We start from the raw sequence: 23400 nt of genomic DNA, 5'->3' as shown, positions 1-23400 counted from the left end.
ATGTGTATTAACCTATGTGTTAAAACGCGTATGTAGACTTCAGTTGGTTTCAAATGCTGGCGAGGGGAAAAGTTAAATATTAGCACGATTGAATCATGAATGTGGAGAAGAATGGATTGAGGGATGGCTTAGAAGGTGCCTGTACAGAATGGAGAACATGCAAACATACGATACTTTTTAATTATCACCATATTATAAACTGACAACTTTTGAACGAAGGAAAATATCTCATTATAGATGAAAATGAATAGTCTCAAATTCCATCAAACATGATACAAAAGCCATATTAAATCCGGTCAATTTTAAATTAAAGCTAAAGTGGTTTCTGAGAAAACGTCATATAAATAAATAGCAGAGCAGTGTAAAAGGTGAGCAGACAGGCACGCTGCCTTAAACTTAAAGATACACAATCAACAGCAGAACCGAACACTGTGCACAGTGAAACTTCTATCCCGATCTTGTTTAGGTCAAATTTTCCGAACTCTTGCTGGTTCGGTTTATAAAATCTACATGATACTGTCTGTAAAATAAGAATTTATGACAGAATTTGCTTGCCCGGAAATATTTAGTTCCAGGGTAAGTAGGTTCGGGGATGGACGCAACACTGCGTAAAACACTCTTATCTTTTCACCAAATGGTTTGAGAAACTTCTCTACTCTTTTTAGTTCAAAAGTTTAACCTCGGAGCATTTGAGAAAGTTTCGTCATTGCAAATGTTTTACTTCAATTTCATCATTTTAATAGCTATGTTATACAGTTATAAACACAAACATTTTTTCATAAGATTCCGCCTCTCTTTTGTACCACGAGGTTGTTTGTCTCAACTCTCTCGTCACAAATATCATAAGCTCGATCACCTTCCAATACAACAAATATTAAGAGTAATTTCCCAATTCCCTGATAAATCATCGATAATAGATTAATATATAGTCCGTTCAGTATTATTAATTGTCCGTAGGGTTTTGAAATAGTTCCCACAAAGGCTTCTAAATAAATGATAGATGCATAGCTACGAAGGTTTAGCAGAGCAACGAAGGTTTAACAACCACATTTTAATGCTATCTTGACGCAGGAATTTGCCACTATGTGAGAGAACATACCTTAAGATAATAATAGTCGATTAATCCTTTAATGCTGCAAAACATCGTACTTTAATGAACCAAAAAGTTTCATTTTAGCATATTATGCTAAAATGAAACTTTTTGCAGGTTTTGAGGGACTCAATTTGATAATTAAATTAAATAAATGCCAGAAAACAAGGTCTATGAGGTTTAGGATGAGATGTTTTGCAGTATTATTGACAGTAGGCAAGCACAAAGGTATCTCACACACTAACAATCTGACCACTAATGTCAGGGCGCGGCGTTTCACGGCGACATCTTTATTCCTATCACGTAAGTTAATATACTTTTAAATTTTTTTAAAAAGCATCGTGAAATTAAATAATCATTAGTGATAAGTATAAAATTCGTCAAAAGTACATCATTTAATTAATAGTATCGTTGTTCAATATATATGAATACAATGCGTGCACTCGAAAATATACAAAATAAAATTAATGCTATGATATGACGGTGTTGGAAGGCCGCCGTTTGCTAAGATTCTCCAGACTTATACATTTTACGGGACCAGACTCCGCCATATCCGCCAACTTATCGTACTCCTCATTTTGTGAGCGAGCCTGAGAGAGAGAGAGAGCGTGTTAGTCATTCGTTTTACTCAAGAATCATTTTGGTAGTATAAAGGTGGGAATGTGCTATGCAATCGTGGGAATGTGTTATGCAATCGTTGTACCTTTAGTGGTATTACATTTCGGCCTCATCACGTACGCTTTTATTGAACAAAAAAATGGACAACCTTCATGAAGAATCTAAATACAAACTCAGCACAATGCAAACCTACTTTGAATAACCACTGAAACGGGGCTTACCTCTAATTTTTTAGCACGTTTCTTGTCTAACGTGTCAATAGGAAGTGTGAGGCCGTGTTGTTCGGCTATAGATCGCAAGTCGAAGTAGTACTTGGCGTAAGCACTCTGCTGAACGTTTATGTTGAATTGTATCAGTTCCAGAAACACTCGCTCTAGCTCATTTCTGTAACGTCACTACATTATCAAACTAATAAGTGAATAGGTAGAGGAGAGAAAAATAATTCATGTTATTATGCTGTAAACACATCACAAGTTTAACAATATCAGATGATAAATTTAACTTTTGTTTTTGTTTTAAAATCACATGATGAAAAGTAAAACTTACACGTCCTCCACCACCATATCTTTTAATATCTGACAATAATCCACGTTCCACACGGCTTGGTCATCCCAAACCTGTAAATTCAGTTGGTAAACATTGGTTTACATAAGTACATAGTACGAGCGACAAATCTTTTAGTTGTGACCGTATAGCAGAATAAGAACAAGTTCAATGTTCTGAGAATAAAACTGGTGTTAAACAGTAAATCTAAGTGTTAAAATACCTTGCTGGCGAGGAGAATTGCCCCTAATACAATTCGTTTCCAATTAGTCGGCTGCAAGCATATGTCCGCACACACCAATAATCTTTCTATGTATATCTGAATAGGTTGCAGAAGTTTCAATTATACTACTAGTTGCAGTTACATTACTATACAAAAGAGAGAGAGAGAGAGAGAGATCGATTTTACGGATGTATACTTTTTATGTATGTTAAGAATCAAACGTCAAACTGATTATGATGATTAGATTCAACAGTTCTGTGATCGAACATTAACAAGTCTAGAACGTACCAGAGAAATAATAGCACATTCCGCAGTTAACTGAAAGTGGAGATAATTTAGTGAAAGCAATTAAAAGATAACAAGATAATTTATAATGTCTCCCAATCACGCAAGCAACTTTAACTGAAGCAGCTTCAACTTGCAAAGAATACTAAAGAGCACGAACCTGAGCAGACACAAATAAATTCTTGATATATCTGTAAATATAGTTGTTTGGAGGGTCGTTCTTAGCGTAGTCCGAAGGAACCGGTTGCTTCTGAAAGACTTAATTTTAGAACAAACTAGACGAAAAAAGCATAATATAACCTGAAAGTTTGATCCATCTTAAAACGTACATACGTGCGTTTATCTTAACGCACTAAATGCTTTGGCAGTCGACTTTAAATAAATTTCTACCAAAATTTTGGAAAGCTATATACCGTTAGCAGTATACAGTGCGCGCGTCGAGCGCACTGACTTTTTTTCCTAATTGTTGCTTTTCACTTCCACAGACATAGATTTGATTACAGTAATTGTCTGAATTGATCAATCAATCGGAACCATTTAAGTTTTCACTCTTAATATTACTTCTAAATCTCAAAACTTCTCGCTCCTCCAAAAATAAAATGTCTGTAAGAGTTCAACCATGGGCACACACATACACATATTATTAACGTCAAATGTCTACCCTGCTCTTTACATGAGCTTGATATCACGACTCTTTACACAACACGCAAGTTTCTCGTGTATATGTGCTTGAGATGTACGAACTCTCAATGTAAAATTCCGCTAATTAATGATAAAAATAATAATAATTACTAAGTAGGAACAGAATACATCCGCTGAAACACTTTTTTTTTGGTTTTGTAGCGAGAATGCCGGATAAAGTTTATCAATAGATTCTACTTACCGTTATCGGATGTCGCTTTTCGTCCAAAATATCCACAAACTCCGATTCCTTGTCCCGGTTTTTAATGTGATAGTATATCGCCAATGATACACTGAAATTGATGCAAGTTCTGAAATTGGGACTACAGAGTTGAATTTAAAAGGAGTTGATAGATTTATTATTATTATAAAACAGGATCTTACCGACAAAAATGATTCTTAAAAATACCTTTTTTTGATAGATTTGATAGAATAAACAAAACATTATAACCTTATGAGCTAAATCCAAGAAATAGATCTGAACAGAATTCTATGATAAATGAAACCAAACCCAATACTTAATATTTCATACCAAAGATAGTGACATTACTTACCACTTCAACGTAGCTCTGAGGTTCGGTTGACTAACAGTGTTGTCGTCAATAAATATGGTCGAGCAAGAATTAGCTTTCTGCATCTGACATGGCGTGCTTGGCGACCCGCGCTGAAAAACGACACGCATTAGCAATCATATAAAAGTCACAAGGATTACTTAATATCGGCAGTATTATTTGTACATAACTTACTGTATATAATAATTCTGCTTTAAACTGCGAATTAGGTCAAGTGTATTTTTATTGGTAGTGATCTAATGGCATTTGATATGGGTTGAACGACGAACGTGCTATGTGATTACTAACAGCACATAGTTCGCCACAAATCTACAGCACATAATTGTTAGTCGGTATTTACACGAATTGGCCGGACGAATAGACTGAGAGCAGAATTGGCCTACATATCCGGTTCTACTCATATGGATTAAGTAAAGTGAATTCAGGAAATATTTCTTACAATCAGGAAATTTCGACGTCCAATTACAGTCCATGAACAAAGGTAGCGGTTCAGCCCAATTATGTGGCAACTAAGCTGTACTACGGAATTGTAATTTCGTCCATACATACATACAATAGATCTTTAATTAAATATACTATCATAAAATATAACATATAAATATTTTTGGAATATCGCCATTTACCCTACCTCCACAATGACTCAATGAGGATATATTCTCATGAAAAATCTGTGGAATTCTATTCACAATTGCTGTGTTGCTAAGGAATTTACAAACATCAATAATACCTCTGTTCTAGAAGCAGAACAATGCTATAGTATATTATATAGTACATAGTATTGTAGTTGTAGTAGTAGTAGTAGTAGTAGTAGTATCCATATATTACACACTGCTTTTCTACAGTACGCAAACGCGATCTATATATATATCCTAATAGCACAGGTCTAATGTGATTTGTCAGCAGGCTATATTGAGCCGCATATTAGCGGAGGACTAATTGGTAGCGCTGGTTGGTACAAATATAGTAACTAGAGTCGTGTCTACTGTCTATATCAGTATTTAGATACACTCAACATCCGCAATATCTGATCACATGCCACGTGATCACGTCACATGCCACGTGACCACGTCACGTACCACGTGATCAGGTCACGTACCAGGTCATCTGCTGGATTCAGTAAACGCGAATAAGCTTAACTTACAGTTAGAACACAGTATGAACATTCAAGGTTATCCAACTTTTAGATTACTCTGCATTTATAATTGATAATATTTAATAGATAATAGCCATTTATTTTAATAGCCACTTTAAACTCCAAATACAGAGAATATATAAGGTCTTCCGATGAATATTCGTCAATATCAATTAAACATTATAAACTATTTAAAGGCCCTTATTCCCTCATACTTATTATTTAATGGTTATTAATTGTATGCATTGTTCATTATCTATTTCACCACCTATATTATATAGTATGTATTTATGTAATTATAATTAAATAGTATTATATAATAATGTAGTATATATAACTAGTATTTTAGTATTATAACTATACCTACAATTAAACTCATGAAGAGTGGTTTTTATTTACCGGAAACCATTTATTTAAGGGAACATACACAAAATCCTTTTTTGCCGAGATTCGGGATTTGACTTCATATTATGAAAGTATAGATAAAAACAATAAGATTTGATGCATCGAAAAAAAAATTGTCTTTTTGGAAATTTTTTCAATTTTGAGAAGTCTGTCACTGAAATACCGATAATTTAGTAATTTTAAAAGTTTTTTGGCTGCCTTTTTACTGAACATTACTTACAATCCGTACAAGAAGCCCTCCGAAGGATTATACAATTGAATAATAAATGACGAAGTTACAGACCAAACAAGGTCGAGAGAAGAAAAATTGAAATTTTTGCCTACTATTAAAGTTGTACACTTTACCTATCACCCAGGTCATAAGATATCGCTTCAAAAATTCTTGTTAGTGTAGCTGATGATCATATCCAACTTTTTGGAACAGGATTTCTTTCAAATTTGAGTTTTAAGGTATGAAATCTGGCCTCAAAGGACTTAGTAAAATTCCTCGTAAAAAAGGGCCAAAATGGCAGATTTAAGGCTTAAAATGCCTATTTAACTCAAAAAGTATCAGTTTTTTTGAAATCATTTTTACAGAATCGTAATCAGCTTGGTCTGTAACTTTGTCATCTATTGTTTAATTATAAAATTATAAAATTACCGAAATATCGGTATTTAAGTGACAGAATTCTCAAAATTGAAAAAACTTTCCAAAAAGAAAATATATTTTTTTAGAAAGTGCGTACTCTCAAAAATTTTTTTCAATGTATCAAATCTTATTGTTCTTGCAGTACTACTAGCTGTTTTTTGTAGCACATGCCCTGCTTTCTTACTTTCCTAAATTCCTTACAAGCTCCTCCTCTCTTACACCCTTTTCACTCACTTCATTTCACTCATTCAGTGCTTCTTATCTTATTACCACAGTATCTGTCTGCCAAAACCAACATGGCCCATGTAGAAAGGGGCCTTGACGTTATTTCCCACTTGGCCCTGCATCCCATGCTGACGGTCGGCCTCCACTCTCAAAAAAACTTACCTTCAGTGAAGGCCGATGGTCAACAAATAGCGTTGTTAGAGCTTGGTGGGAACAAATCCTGACCTCCTTTTACACCTTTGGGACGACTCTCGCAAATGCGAGAGGAATGACTCCGGGGAGGGCCCCATTGGTTTTAGACGTTGCATATTTAAAAAAAAAAAAAAAAACTTATTGTTTTTATCTATACTTTCATAATATGAAGTCAAATCGCGGGTCCCGGCAAAACAAGTTCTGATGCATGTCCCCTTAATCATCTCCTAGGCTCTAGCATCCATTCATTATAACTATATATAATACCTACAATTAAACTACTTACCTACAACTATACTATTAATATACAAATACACAGCTCTGCCAATATTCACACTGAATTATATACGTAACAAGAATTGCGCCCGTTGTTTTGTTTTGGCGGACGCTAGATTTCCATTTCACATTTACTATAAATTTAAGTATAAGCTCCAATCAGCTCACTTCAATCTTCATGATAATAATATTGATAAATTATGCATCAAATACGGGAAACACTTGAAATTCAGTTCAATTGCCGTAGAACTTAACTTGTATCTGTAATTCAAGAAATTATCAGCAAAGGTAAACTATACTCGTGTACACATCAATACACTATGCGTGCCACGTACAAATTGGGCGTATTACCTAATAGTAATATTATACATTACATGCATCATATACATTAAAACACAATCGCGCCGCGCATTCATAGATCACAGGCTATCTATACATCACATCTCCGCAAGCAATCCTCGCGCGCGCGCAACTTTTTCGTTGCATGGTAACGGACGGAATGACATCATATTCAGACCCGCCTACTGCTATCTCCAAAATCCACGTTTTTCTGCAAAAACCTCCATTCGTAACCTTTCACTATTGCCTTTTTTCAAAAGGGTGAAAAGGAAAAAATAGCGTTCGAAGGTTTAACACTCAACGTTAGAGACCGGTTTATGCTCGAGTGACAAGTAACACACTATTAGAACATGTCCTACACAACTAGTACTCTTATACATAGTAGGTTGAAAGAACACGTCCGACAAAACTAGTGCTCTTATACATAGTAGGTTGAAACGCCCTAGTTGGTACATGGTAGGTTGTGTTTTTACCACAGTTACGGCTTACAAGGGAGCTACGTGTAGTACTCCAGACTGCTTACCAGTTACCAGTATTACCAGTAACCAGTATTACCAGTAACCAGCATTACCAGTTATCAGTATTACCAGTTACCAGGCCAGTATTACCAGTATTACCAGTTACCGTAATACCAGTTGCCAGTAACGTTAAGCCTATTTAACACTGATACAGTTACCCAGAGCTAAGTTTGTAACTACATGGTGAGCGTTTATAATCTTCTAGCAGCTTAACTTTATCTTGGACAAGTTATAAGAGGACTTACTAGGAGAGAGGAATAACGATTAGGACGTCTACTAGTATTACTTATCCAGCATGGCAAAGGGGTTATTAAGCTGCTTTGAAGATATTATAAACGTTCGCGTTATTCTGTAGAATAAAGGCCAAAGGGTCATAAACAGTAGTCCAATCGCTCAGTTTGATGAGAATACAGTTATAAAATCTAGATACAGTTATAAAATCTAAATAACATATGTATTATATATATATATAATATATATATAATTTCTGATGAAAAGTGGGCCTGACTCCAGACTATATTCACATAATTTATGTGGATGCGATTTTGGTTAGCTTGAGTTGCAGATCTAGATGTTTCGTTGGGTGTTGTTAAAATTGAGTTAACCTTAGCCCCCCCCCCCCCGGCCCCTGAATATAATATGTTAATTAACAGTTATATCCCGAGTAATACGTGATATGTTCACTATTGAGGTAATTATCAGACAGTTAGTTAACACACAGCACTGAGTATATAGTAAGGGGAAAAGTGGCATTCCGTTGGATTTGAATGTTCACAAGGATTTCTCAACGGAATATGGTAGTTAGGACCCCTACGAACATAATTAGACTTGTTGCCAATTTTGTATCTCAACAGAAACACCACTTTTACCACTTTTTACCACCTTTGTACCACCTGTCTGGTTTGCCAAATATCTTTAGTTGTGAACGTCGTAAAAGGCTGCAAATTAACCTAGAATGTTTATCTTATCAAGGAGTAAAACTTTTGTGTGAAAAATTTTTACATTGGACAATCAGCTAATTGGATAATTACCAATTAGTTAATCACCAAAAAAAGTGAAAATTTTTTATTGGCTCAAAATGATCGAAATCGTTTGAAACACGGAGAAATGTAGTTTTTAGAAAAACTTCAAAAATTTTTCACTTACAAATTTTTTTCGAGACTTTGAAAAAAGTTTGAAAATTTGAAAATATTTTTTTCCGCCAAAAGTGACCGAATTGCATGAAACGTGGATAAAAATGCTTTGCAGAAAAACTTCGAAGATTTTTAGATTGGGGAATACTAAAATCATCAATATTTGAAGTTGGAGTTCAGTAAATCTCGACATATTTTAGTAATTAAGTAATTAGGAATAGCTTAGCGGAAAGGGCTGAACCTGAAAAAGGTTAACCACACAATATTAGAGTTTCATAACTAATTACAATACAGCTTTATCAAATTCCACATAAAGAAACAGCACAAAAGGACCATTTAAGATCGAACCGATTTTACCTGCTGTACTATCATTTTATTGATTTCAATGATCAAAACCTCTGTACCGTCAATTTTGCCAATCTATACCGGGTATCTGAATGTACCGGACCTCTTATTTACCTCTATAATTAGACCCAGTTGTGCAAGAAATGCGATTTCTCACAGGGGTTTCTTTAAACTGTGCACTTTTTGTCACTCTCGCAACTCGCAAGAGGCCCGGTATTATAGGGGGGTATAGGAAGCGAGTGTAAATATACCTTCCATCATCCACTGTGGCTTTTTTGTATTGTGAATGCGCATGCCGCTTCGTTTGCTATGCCAGATACCTCGAATAACCCCCATATATCATTGCCAGGGTCGGGATAGAGCTGGAGATAGCATTGAAAAGTTGCTAGAAATAGCTAGATTTAGAGTAAACTGGTGGTAGCTGGGTGGTGCTAGCATGGATGTAGCAGAACGTAGCTACACGGGGTTTCATTGGAGTTGGTTATTTTAATGGCCAAAGAGTGCCGGAACTAAAGTTACTTAAGATTGCAGTTGAGGGGCAGTGTAAACCACGGTGTAGTCAGGGACACAGAGCTACAGTGCAGGAGTACTGCAAGTGCAAAAGAACAGTGCAAGTGATACAGTATGCAACAGTAAACCGCCGAAGAAGGAGATAAGATTGTGGCTGCAGAGGAGGAGAGGAGCTGGAACCTGATTGTGTTTGGACTTTGGGTTGAAAGAGGAGTAGGAAGAAGAGTTTCCTGCTCTGGTAACTGCATTTTTGGAAGAGGTGGGGTGAGAACTTATTTTCAAGCGACAAGGGTGGGCTGGAAGCAACCAGGTACAGCTATCCGACCTATTAAGATCACCGTCCTGAGCTTAACAGCCTTTCATCAGAATCTGATGAAAACAGAGAGACTGACCCACCCTTTTTAGATCCAACGAAACCCTTTATATAAATCGACTTTTCCGCATGAATTACTTCATGGTATCTTCTTATCAAGGCTACAGACCTTGCCGTACCGGATTGATTGATCAAAGTGAGTCTCTTTAGCCCTCTTCTTCTTTAGAGCTTTAGGTTAGTGATCAAACTCTTCGCTACTCGCTCTTCACTGGATCTATCAGGACAGATTCACATCTTTTTAGGTCTCAACCAGCCTTAGTTTTCCTGTTTTCATCATGTAGTACGTTCTGCTACCTCCATTTTAGCACCACCCAGCTTCCATCAGTTCATTCTAAGTCTAGCTTCGTCGGCGTTTTACTGTTGCAGACTGTATCAATTGCACTGTTCTATTGCACTTGCAGTACTCCTGCACTGTAGCTCTGTGTCCCTGACTACACCGTGGTTTACACTGCCCCTCAACTGCAATCTTAAGTAACTTTAGCTCCATTAAAATAACCAACTCCAATGAAACCCCGTGTAGCTACGTTCTGCTACATCCATGCTAGCACCACCCAGCTACCACCAGTTTACTCTAAATCTAGCTATTTCTAGCAACTTTTCAATGCTATCTCCAGCTCTATCCCGACCCTGGCAATGATATATGGGGGTTATTCGAGGTATCTGGCATAGCAAACGAAGCGGCATGCGCATTCACAATACAAAAAAGCCACAGTGGATGATGGAAGGTATATTTACACTCGCTTCCTATACCCCCCTATAATACCGGGCCTCTTGCGAGTTGCGAGAGTGACAAAAAGTGCACAGTTTAAAGAAGCCCCTGTGAGAAATCGCATTTCTTGCACAACTGGGTCTAATTATAGAGGTAAATAAGAGGTCCGGTACATTCAGATACCCGGTATAGATTGGCAAAATTGACGGTACAGAGGTTTTGATCATTGAAATCAATAAAATGATAGTACAGCAGGTAAAATCGGTTCGATCTTAAATGGTCCTTTTGTGCTGTTTCTTTATGTGGAATTTTTTTTTAAAAATTTTTTAAAAAATTTAAAATGCAACCTACTAAAACCAATGGGGCCCTCCCCGGGGTCATTACTCTCGCATTTGCGAGAGTCGTCCCTAAGGTGTGAAAGTAGGTCAAGATTTGTTCACACCAAGCCCTAGCATCGCTATTTGCTGACCATCTGCCTTCACTGAAGGTATGTTTTTAGAGAGTGGAGGCCGACCGTCAGCTTGGGATGCAGGGCCAAGTGGTCAACAACGTCAAGGCCCCCTTCCACATGGGCCATGTTGGTTTTGGCAGATACTGTGGTAATAAGATATGAAGTGAAATTATGTGGAATTTGATAAAGCTGTATTGTAATTAGTTATGAAACTCTAATATTGTGTGGTTAACCATTTTCAGGTTCAGCCCTTTCCGCTAAGCTATTCCTAATTACTAACATATGTCGAGATTTACTGAACTCCAACTTCAAATATTGATGATTTTAGTATTCCCCAATCTAAAAATCTTCGAAGTTTTTCTGCAAAGCATTTTTATCCACGTTTCATGCAATTCGATCACTTTTGGCGGAAAAAAATATTTTCAAATTTTCAAACTTTTTTCAAAGTCTCGAAAAAAATTTGTAAGTGAAAAATTTTTGAAGTTTTTCTAAAAACTACATTTCTCCGTGTTTCAAACGATTTCAATCATTTTGAGCCAATAAAACATTTTCACTTTTTTTGGTGATTAACTAATTGGTAATTATCCAATTAGCTGATTGTCCAATGTAAAAATTTTTCACACAAAAGTTTTACTCCTTGATAAGATAAACATTCTAGGTTAATTTGCAGCCTTTTACGACGTTCACAACTAAAGATATTTGGCAAACCAGACAGGTGGTACAAAGGTGGTAAAAAGTGGTAAAAGTGGTGTTTCTGTTGAGATACAAAATTGGCAACAAGTCTAATTATGTTCGTAGGGGTCTTAAATACCATATTCCGTTGAGAAATCCTTGTGAACATTCAAATCCAACGGAACCCTTAAATCGACCACTTTTCCCCTTACTAATACTTAACAATATGAATATGACCAGTGTTGAATAAGTTATAGTAATCGGTAGGCACGTTAAAGAGGACATGATATCGTGTGTACCTTTTTTGGTAAATCTACAAGACACGTGACTGGGGGCTACGACTTGCACGTGACAATCACGTGACCAGCAGATACTTTCAATTGTAACACGGTATAAGGTCCCTGTAAGGGCCACATAGCTGACAGTTCAACGTGATGTTATCTTGTCAGGTAAGCATTCAGCTAAGCCCAGAGCGAGTGTGTGGTGTAAAATGTAAGCGCGTGAGAGATGGTCCCACATGATCTGCTTTCAGATGACAATTATTCGACACTAATCACAGTATTTCATTACCAATCAATTATAGTAATTACCAATTATGTGATAAGCAATGTAATTAACCAGTTCTGCTGATGTGTCGTGCGACTGTAATATTATATATAGGCGCTGTGAAAACTTTGTGTTTTAATATTGTATAATTGTGGCGAGGCTATTTTTGAAAATTCTACATTGATAGCACACATTTCTATAAATATAATATCATATCTTGGGGTGTCCTGTGTTTTATCTCTTTCCACTTTCTGAGAAAAACCTAAAAACATTACACCTGTAAAACTTTAATAAAAACTCATTGATAAAATAGCTTGAAATGTAGCACCTCACATTGTATACGGCTTAATATTTTACCTTAATATTATTTTCAGACCAGCATAAATTATCATAATTCTAAAGCCCGAGCAAGCTTTAGCACAAAAAACTTCAACAATTTTAACATAGAATACTTTGAGGCTTCTTTGAAACACGTTTAACGTAATGCTGCCCTCATTTCACTGTCAAAACTAGGTTGTGTGGCGTGACAAGAAACAATTACTAACAAGCACTAGAAACTGAGTGAACTGTTATCAAGCAAGATTCTCCGATCATCGAAGTTAAATGCATGCCTTAAGTAATATTGATCTTCATGAGCATCTTGTCAATTTGTCGTTCTCAACTGGTAATTTTCCTGAGCTTGTCTAAGGTTTATAACTAAAACTTGTAAAACTTGTAACTAGAGTCAAACTTTATTTTACCTTTTCAAAAAATAACCCATATTATGATTCTTCGGCGGATATTGACAGTGGTATAGGTAGTACTAGTAACATTGCTCGACGACCAGTAACCTGCCAGAAAGAACTAGAAAAGTGGTTAAACGGCACATTTAACACCTTCACCAGCTCTCAATTCTCTACAGTCCAACAAATCGTGAGCTTATTTGGAGTGATTCATTGATTCAACCAGCCAATATCAAGATACCTATCATAGAACACGTAGGTTGCCTTGAAACTCAAGATAAATACCCATTTTATATATTCCCGCGCAACCAGTTTTATGCGATCATTGACGTGTTCATTCTACTACATAGATATCATAGGCAGCGTGAAGCGTCAATTCAAAATATATAGTAAATATCTTAAATCAAATCGATTAAAAAAACCCATCCAAAACCGAAGCAATGTGAAACAAGATGATTAGTCTTGACGACTTGACTATCTGTGCTGGTTTGCTCTTTGAGAAATTAGCGGAATGATTTAGAATTTAGATATAAAGATTCAGTTAAAAATATTGTCCAAACTTCAGTCTAAGAAAGTTGGCAGTTTACCACTCTTATTTAACTTTGACAACCATACTGCCCAAGCAGTTGCAAGAAATATCCTTAATAAAGGAAGAAGTTGACAATCCGCCTATTTTCGGTAACAGTCTGGCAACTACTACTACTACTATACTACTATGTCGGAGCTAAGTCCGATCTACGCCAGAAAACCCCCTCCATATATCCCTGTCCCGCATCAGGGTTCGCAGTTCCTCTTTAGAGTTTGTCCCAACTTCCTTCAGTAACATAGACAAGTAGCTTTGTCTTGGTCGGCCTTGCTGTGCTCTACCGTGCGTAGGTTCCCATAAGACTAAATCACTGGCAAGTAGCTCAGGATGTCGGATGCAGTGTCCCGCCATTTTTAATCTCCTGCTTCGTAACTTGTTTGACAGCCTTGGGAGGCTACCATACAAAGTTATATTGCTGACCTTGTCCTTCCATGAGATACCCAGCACCATACGCAGCATCTTTGTGTATGTCCCGTCCAAACTTTTCTCTGGCAAGTAAAATATTTAAGGACTAAATGCCTTTAAATGAAAGCTATTTTCAGAACAGTTTAAACCAACCGTGCCTCCGAGACACCAAAAAAGGAAGAGATTCTGGGATTATAGCCTAATTCGAATTGCGGGAATGGTATCAATAAATCAGTAACAATAATACGGCATAGTCATTCACAATGCCCTGAGAAACAGTAACTACGACCAGGTTTACGAGCGTGTGGTAAGTAACACATTGGTAAGTAATATAGTGGTAAGTAACACATTGGCAAGTAATATTGTGGTAAATAACATATTGGTAAGTGATATTGTGGTATTTGTGGTAAGTAACAAATTGGTAAGTAATATTGTGGTAAGTAACATATTTTACTAGTCAAATATACTTTATACTCTGGTGAGTTTTAGAGCATATCATACAGTTGATAAGACATGATTTCATATTATTTTGTATAAAAGCAGCCTTTTAGATGATAATCAAAATAGCTTTCATTGTAGACAAGTAACTGCGAGGGTTCTATCACCTTTACCACGTCACACATTGAATACGATCATCATTATCAGGACCTTATAAGGCTTTAACATCTCTACTTGTAATTGTGACAGTACGTGTTCAAATACTTACAACAGCATTACAATACCAAGCAGGATATGGTTTCTAGAATTGATATGTTAACAAAGTGGAGAATGTTCAGAAGACTTACATCGGAGCTGAGAGAACCTTTACCGCGATGTCTGTTCTTCAGGGATCTTCGGAGTGATCCCTCGTCCATGGTTATTCTCCGCAGGAACATCGTTCCGTTCTCCTGATCATCCGGCAACAGATCTTGTGATACAACTGAGGGAAAGTGGTTGTGATGAAATTGTGAGGGAGGCGTTTTTAATTTTATTACATTTGTGGGGGAGGTGGTGGTTATTTTACGTCACAGGATTAATTTGTAAGAAGAAAGATTTAAGTCATGCTCAAATATCCAAATTATTCGCAACAAAGTTGCTTACAGACAAATTTACTGCGATTAGCATCATCTATAGAAAGTGCCCAAATCACGAGAGCAAATTAGTTGAGAATTTTCCAACTCAATTCTTGGGAAGTGAGGTATTTAACAATCTGACGATAGTTGAACAGAGAATGCTGTCCAGACTCCAGACTTCTAATACCTACGTTTTAATGACCATAAAATATTGGACATGACAACCTAGCGCCTCACATCACGTCAATGGATCCAACGTCAGGTTATATAACGTCAGGTTATATAATACCCTACATTATAACGTGAATCAAACAACTCCGCTAACAAACCAATTTGTGTAATACTGTCAGACAGGGACGCAATTTCGGAGTAACCATCTCAGATCACATAACTATCAAACCACTGAATCGCACAGCCAAAGCTTTGAAACAGAAAAATAATATGAGGATGTACCAGCTACTTTGAACGTTGTTTTTCTTACAAAATGCAACCCCTCGGCCCCCCTCCCTGGTTTTTTAATTATATTTAAACAACAAACCATCTCGTTCGCTGATGTGCTGTATGTGAAGATGTTGGTTAACTTTGTCGGGAGAGTCGGGGGAGTGGAAACTGTCCGGTACTTTGTCGTACTCGTAAACCACTTTACCCTTCCTCGTGGTCTTCTTCTGTCGTGAACAACATGATCCCATGATCTGGTGAGGAGAGAGGAGCTTCTTAATTCTACTTAATAAACTTAATTAATTGTTTTTAAAACTGTAGATGGTGAAAATAATTACCACCAAGTTCTTGATATTATCACTGTAAGTAACGGAGGGAAGTATCTGTAGTAACGAACCTGTATAAAGTAAGTTGGTGCGTGTCACCCTACACTTAGCATACCCTACTCTGTTTACCACTCTTTTGTAGGAAAGACATGAGGATCTGACGATTTCTGCTTTACATCCTGTAGAGGGATCATTAGTACTTCTGCTCCACAAAAACTGCATTATATTACTATCCAAAAGGTTTTATGCTCAAACTTCAAAAATATGTAGTCACATGCGCTCAAACTTTAGAAAATATGGAAGAGATACTGGGTTCAGCTTGTAGTTAGAATGTTTGACGGTAGGCAATTGATACAAATTTTGTTTGCTAACAAAATACTTAAAACATAACAAGATAATTACAAAATAATGTTCAACAAATACTAAAAATTACCACGCACTTTTGTTACATCAATTATATAATTTGGCTATCTGATTATCTGTGAAGAAAAGTCAGCACTGTTACAGAAATAACAGAACAAGTCTAGCTAATTGTCTTATAAATCTCTTGATACTACAGAACTTATGAAATTAAAAGTGCTCTGGATATCCCAGCCCGAGTGTATTTTCTGGTATGAAGATACGGGGGCTGAGTCAAAACAGACACCCGACTCGGGTGTCTGTTTTGACTCAGATCAGATAATTTGATCAATCAAATATTTCAAATATTAATTAAAACGGAATCAGTTGTTGAATTGCATGATTACTTGCACTATTTCATTAAGCGTTTATTTGTTCAACCTTTTGTGAACTTTGATCCTACCTGTGTTTCCAAACCTTCAGCATAATGACTAGAACCGTAAAATAACCATCATACTATTACGGTAAAACATTGTAACCACTTCCAATCGATATTTATTCACGACTAAGCGGAAAGTTAAATTCAAAATTAACTGCATCCCTGTATAGCGTATAGCTCTCAAACCAGCTATCAAATTCGTGGACGGAAAAAGCCAGCGATGATTAAAAAAATAAATATTCACCCAACGATAAATCATTATCTTGAAAATGTGCCAGCAAACTAAAAGATCTAAGTGTTTTAAAATTGCGCCTGCACTTGAGAGTATCTAAACTAAGAATATTGTGTTATGCTAGTTGTGGTAGCAAAATTTGAAATGAATAATTTTATAAAACAAATCAAATATTAAGTTCAAATGATTGACATCTAACTTGCCGATGGAAAAATCTGATCACTTCTCCGATGGCACTGAAATATAAGGGCTGACATTACAACAAAGTACACAAGTCCACAACAACCCATAGTGGTATTCTCCGATGTAGAGGCCATTAGGAATAAACGGACTTGGAAGTTGGGGGACCAACGACTTTCAGTCCATGTTGAATATTTTGTGCTGTTGTACTCTTTCAGTTTGAAAGCAGGAGATTGAGCAGTAGTCCGATTAATAATTATACCATAGCATGTGTCATCGAGCAAATAAGGGGGCAAATAAGGGACCCATGGGCTCATGAAGGTGGCATTGCACTTTTCTTTTGTCAAGTCAAACTCCTTCTTGCTTAGTTCTTGAGCCAGGAGCTGTAAAGATGTGCTGTAGTTGGATCTCTGTCCCACACTTGAGTACCTATTCAGTCTCCCATCATGTAACTGATAGGTTTTGGGCCTAAGACGTTGAAGGAGAGTGCAGTTTTGATTAACAAGGATGCAATCCAAGATCTCACCAACAAGACTTTCTTCAACTTCAACTTGAGGTGACTCTTTTCCTCCTGCCAGCTGCAGGGCAACATTTCCAATTATTTTTATCAGATTTTTTACTTTGGTTGTTAATGCTTTGTTATTATCTAAAATATCATATCTGCTACCAAACACGTGGGATAGCAGCTCAGTATCTCCATCTGTAAGCAGAACACTTGATTTGGTTTCGTCTTCTCGGAGAAAGCTGTTTATTGAGGCAGGTGGCATTCCTCGTCTAGTTTTGAACTGGAAGTCTGTAGATTCAGTGTACTTGGTAAACAAATCTTGAATTTCTTTTACAGTTTCGTCACTGTCAGGTTGGGTGGAATGAAGGTAGAGTTCGTTAGAAATACTGATAGGACCAATCTCGATTATACATTTAACGTCATCTAGAGAGATGTTGTAAGCTTTCATCCCATATTGTTTGTTTTTCAACTGATATGCCAATCTTTGAGATCCACTGTAGTCAAAACTTTCCCCTTGAAGGAAGGTTACCATGAAATCTGATTTCAAAATACTGTTAAAGTCGTTATTTTTGTCATTGTCACGAACATTGGAGAGCGCTTTAACAACACCCAACAGCAATGCTACACTTGCTCCACTGTCTTTTCCTCCGAAACTAAGGTCTTTAAAATAAGCAGTTGCATCAGCTTTTGTGACAAATAGGATAATTGGTCGTTTGTCATCCTCGGTTTTGGGAATAATGTTAACATTTATATTCACTCCACCGATGGGATCACATGTTCCACGCCTCATGCATGTATCTGTGTTTTGTGCTGAATTCATAAAAGCTTTAACTTCCCCACCCCACAATGGATAGGACTTGAGTAAACTGTTTTCTTTGTTTGCTTTGGCCTTGCTGATAATAACCTCTTTCTGAGACTTAGATTTGATGATAAATACTCCAAAGGGAAAGTCATAGTATGAGAGCCAGTTCCCATCTGGATTCCAGATGTTTTTACTCAGACATTGACGAGGAGCAACTTCTTCAGCATTTTCTTTAAGGTTGAACCCATTTCCAGGACACGCTTTTTCAGGTGAGTATGAGCCTACTTCTATCTCATCATCTTCTAGCACAAGTAATCCTCTAGTCTTTGAATGCTTCAAAAACAATGATGCAGTGATGTTATTAAAGATAGATCCACTAATTACAGGAATGAGGGGTTCTTCAAGATTCTGGAGGTTATTTTCTACATCTTCCACTGATTCAAACTGATAAAGAACACCATCATCGCCATCTCTACTTGTTTGACAGCCAACTTGAGAATTGAAATTGTTCATTCGAAAACTGTGAACATTGCCAAAGTCTACTGATGTATAAATGTTTTCATTCAGGGTGTTTGCATTGGCAGAAATAAACAACGCACTGATTATTATATACAAGAGCATCCTGATTCCTGAGGAGAGGAATTGTTTAGTCTTATACGAAACGAAACGAAACACAGTATTTACTACTACTATAAATAAGTCAGGAATAAAACAACATTTTTTTTCAAATCATTTATAGTAAGTTTATCAAAATATTTCTACAGGTTCTCCAAATTGATACTTTAAAGTTTTAGAAGACGTTTCATAGGGCCATGATGATGTGGGAGAGTGCAGAGCTTTTTTATTGCACTTTATCTTTGAGACAATATTCATTCCTGATCTACTAATATTGAAAATATTTGATCCATTATCTACTAACAAACTACTAGTTAAATTCAGAATTTCCAACCTGCTGCTGTAATCGCTAAGACTGTTGAAAATTATCTTCAATGGACCATTAAATTTTCAAGGGGGTTTCAACTTTCAAGATTGATCCAAAGATTGATCCAATTTTTACTACAAGTACAAGGGGGGCCAAAAGTCAGTGCACATACATTGGGTCTTATACCACCTCCGTGTTTCATATTTGAGACCTGTAACTTTGCAGATGGTATAATGTCACTACTCATTTGAAAAAATGAACACAAATATTTTTCGAGTTGACAAATTCCTCTAACCAGTGATGGTAGTAAGTCATACCAGAAAGAATTAGTAAAACAAATTTTTAGTAAAACAAATTTTATTTTATACCCACAATCAATTCATATTTAGTTCAAATATTTAAAGTCAAAATAACCATTTCACATAAGTGGTTATATTATAATAAAATAATTTGTGATAAATTAATAAATTAATTTACACTCAAAAATGAACAAAATATACACAATTATTACCTAGTGCAACACTGGTTCAGCGCGCGGCTGATCGAAAAAGTTTGATTTGATTTACTAACTACAGTGTACAGCGTACATGAAAAAATTACTTACTGAATCTTTTAATACTAGACACATTTTAATGAGTTAGCCACAAAAATGTTCAAATTATGTAGGAGGGTAAAGGACACAATTGCTAGTAGTGCTTCTTTGTGCCCGTTGACTACAATGAACATTTTGCGGAGTTTCTCCAGACGGCTTTTATCGGAGTGCGTGTTATTTACTTGGTTATGCACAAGCCAGGCCAACATTTTGTTTTTGTGTCAGCCGTGCTACCAGGTTGCAGAGTATTATAAACACTAAACAATTATACACTATACAAATTTGCTAATACAATATCATGCAGAGTCCGATCTAGCTACAAACGTCAGACACCACAGTTCAGCCGCCAAGTACTGTTTAAGTGAACACCGAAACACGAGGTTTAGGTGTCATTTTGTAAATCACTTTATGGATGGATAATTCAGTAATTGTTGAAGAAAATTACAGTCACTGCCACCTATAGCGTTATAAATCAAGAGGCTTGCATATAATGAACATTTTGCGTTATAGCGTTATGTCATGGGTCTGATTAACGGCCAAGAATAAACGTACGTGCGCGCTTAAGAAACCCGCGCAAATGTTGAGGTAGGGAGTAGCTGCGGCGCGCTTTTAACATATATTACGTATAGCGCCGTACGGAAACGGCAATATTTAAGTAATTAAGTATTTGTTTACATAAATTCCACGTTTTTATCAATAATCTAGCATGGTCCAAAACTGTTAAAGTTGTCATTATGCCACTCATTATCGAACCTGCTTTGGGCATCTAGAAGAGATCGGTTTAGCCTTGATTTGATTGAGTTACAGGATGTGTTCACAAAGTCAGGTTTATTCTGTGGATTGGAGTCCTTGAATTGATTCCAAAGCCAAGAAGATTTATAAATAAAGTTATGGCTTGGCTTTGGTGGTATTAGACGGTCATCCCTCAGTTCAGACATGTTAAGTAAAGAGTAGAGAGATATGGGTACCCTATATTTCACTATTTTAAAAAGTTCAGTTATAGTACGAAGTTTGTAAAGATTATGAACAGTAAGGAGTTTATGACTGTTAAATAATGGTTTGGTTGATTCCTTGGAATAGAATTCAGCTCCTAGTTTTTGACAACATAAGGGTCTAACAAGTTTATTATGAACTACCGATTTAGAGCGGACACACTTTGCACATGGTTTAATACGTGGATTAACAGAGTTATTAACATTAGACTCATATTTACCCAGTATTTTACATTGAATAGGTCTAGAACGAGCACATGTTTTGAATTTGTTTTGGTATGAGTTTGCATCTCCAAAAATTATTCTAATACATCTCTTCTGTGTTAAGAATACAGGGTTGATAACTTGGTTAGAGACACCACCCCATACTGAGATGGCGAACGTAAGGTGTGATTCAAATAGTGTGTGGTATATCTGCTTGTGCAGTTTTATAGGTAGACAGTTTTTTATGCGGTAAATACGTCCACAAGCACTTCTTAGTTTCTTATTTAGTGATTCGATGTGAGGTTTCCAGTTCAGTTTATCATCAATCAGCACACCTAGAAACTTAGTTGTTTTAACACGTATTATTATGGAGCCGTCTATGGAGAGATTTAAATCATCGGGTGTACTGCATGTAGACGATTCATTTACACGTTTGTTTGGGGAGAAATACATATAACAGCTCTTCTTAGCGTTAATATGTAGTAGATTACATTTCATGTATCTAGAAATAGACGAAAGAATATCGTTAGCTACATTATAAACGTCTTTTTTCGAGTCTGCAGAAACGAATAGGTTAGTGTCGTCAGCAAATAAGATAAACTTGCCTTTATTAGATACGTTGCATAGGTCATTTATATACAGGAGGAATAGTAAGGGACCAAGAACAGAGCCTTGGGGAACTCCCCACTCAACAGGAAGTTTATCGGAGTTTTCATTTAAGACGTGAACATATTGGCTCCGGTTTGACAGGTAACTTTTTATCAAATTCAGTGCGTTGCCCCTAATTCCGTAATTATTTAATTTGAATAAAAGCTTCTCGTGAGATATCGTGTCGAAAGCCTTACTTAAATCAATGAAAATGCCAAGAACGTGTTTCCTGTCTTTTAAGTGTGATTCGATATGGCTAACAGATAAGTTCAGTGCGTGGCTTGTTGAGTGACCCTTTCTAAATCCAAATTGGTTCTCATAAATGATTCTTTTAGCAATTAGGAAGCTGTACATACGTTTATAAATAAGTTTCTCTAAAATTTTTCCAAATACTGGTAAGGTTGATATTGGCCTATAGTTTTCAAATAGTTCCTGATTATCTTTTTTATAGATGGGACTTATCTTTCCTAATTTAAGTTCATCTGGGAATATCCCCTGTTGCATGCAATGGTTAAAGTGCTTGGCTAAAAAGGGAGATATTATTCTAGCAGACTTTTTTATAACGTGAATTGGAATGTCACTAGTTTTACCATTTGTGAACTCATTAATAATATCTATAATTTCATACTGTGTACAATCACTTAGATATATACTTGACTCACAGGTTTTAGGTAAGAAGTTTGAGAATGAGGGAATTGCATCCAGGGTTATATAATCTTCAGAATAATTTTCATTTAGTTTGGATGCAATCGACTGAAAATATTTATTGAATTCATTAGCAATCATCCTACGATTTATTATTTTTTGATCGTTAAGGATAAAACATGGCTTTATTTCACGCCTGGATTTTCCACGAATAGTGTTTATGATTTCCCACGTTTTCTTACTATCACCAGAGCAGTCAGTTAATTTACCTGCATAATGATTCTTCTTGACACGGTCAATAAGTACCTTGAGATGCTTCCTGTAATCCTTATATTCAAGGTATCTTTTTGCTATATTCATACAAGTGAGGCAATTACACTCCTCGCGTTTAATATTATTATTATTAGTTATTAATTATTTCAATTGCGCACTCAGTGACTGAGCTATTAGAATTAGAATTAGAATTAGAACCAAATTTACACAGCAATAAAATAAAAATAGTAAATAATTTAAAGATGCTTCGATCTGTTGTGCAGGACATTCAAATGAGTCAAGAACTGTTAAGTGTTAATAGAGTGCTATTAAGGCCAACGTATGGTTACTGACTTTTAAGCGCTCGTTTTTCATGTCAGTGTATGTCTCCTGCTACATACATGAAAAGTTCCTGACAGTTTGAAATCATCGCTTATACTGTACATGGAAACGATATGAAAAACAATATCGGTTGTCGTCTGTCAGCACCATTTAATTGACTTTGTACATATAGCACATTACATGTCAGAGCTGCTATCGTAATTTGCTCGTTTTAAGTTTAATTTACATAATTTAAGAATATATTACGACACTGTGAAACTATCGGACTACGATGTACGGGGAGTTGCCACCTAACCCCATAGCAACATTAA

At 36.2% G+C, this 23400-nt stretch overlaps 2 protein-coding genes across 2 annotated transcripts; both read right to left on the bottom strand.

The window, feature by feature from the left end:
• Window positions 1–231: 231 nt before the first annotated feature.
• LOC134812203 (cyclin-Y-like protein 1) lies at window positions 232–16176 on the bottom strand. Its single transcript, XM_063819457.1, has 11 exons — window positions 16067–16176; window positions 15770–15923; window positions 14965–15098; window positions 3995–4104; window positions 3643–3733; window positions 2920–3009; window positions 2763–2792; window positions 2475–2570; window positions 2255–2325; window positions 1930–2092; window positions 232–1680 (listed from the first exon to the last, which is right to left on the bottom strand). The coding sequence occupies exons 2-11, from the start codon at window positions 15918–15920 to the stop codon at window positions 1561–1563; spliced, it is 1056 nt and encodes a 351-aa protein (XP_063675527.1). The 5' UTR covers window positions 15921–15923; window positions 16067–16176; the 3' UTR covers window positions 232–1560.
• A 1023-nt stretch (window positions 16177–17199) lies between these two features.
• Window positions 17200–19005, bottom strand: LOC134813730 (nicastrin-like). Its single transcript, XM_063821636.1, has one exon. It carries the CDS (start codon window positions 19003–19005, stop codon window positions 17200–17202), a length of 1806 nt encoding a protein of 601 aa, XP_063677706.1.
• Window positions 19006–23400: the final 4395 nt, after the last annotated feature.

Source organism: Bolinopsis microptera, chromosome 1 (assembly GCF_026151205.1).
Source record: "Bolinopsis microptera isolate Bmic1 chromosome 1, MBARI_Bmic_1.0, whole genome shotgun sequence".
Taxonomy (NCBI): Eukaryota; Metazoa; Ctenophora; class Tentaculata; order Lobata; family Bolinopsidae; genus Bolinopsis; species Bolinopsis microptera.
Note: the sequence above shows the minus strand (reverse complement) of the source record. Positions and strands in the feature narration are given on the sequence as shown.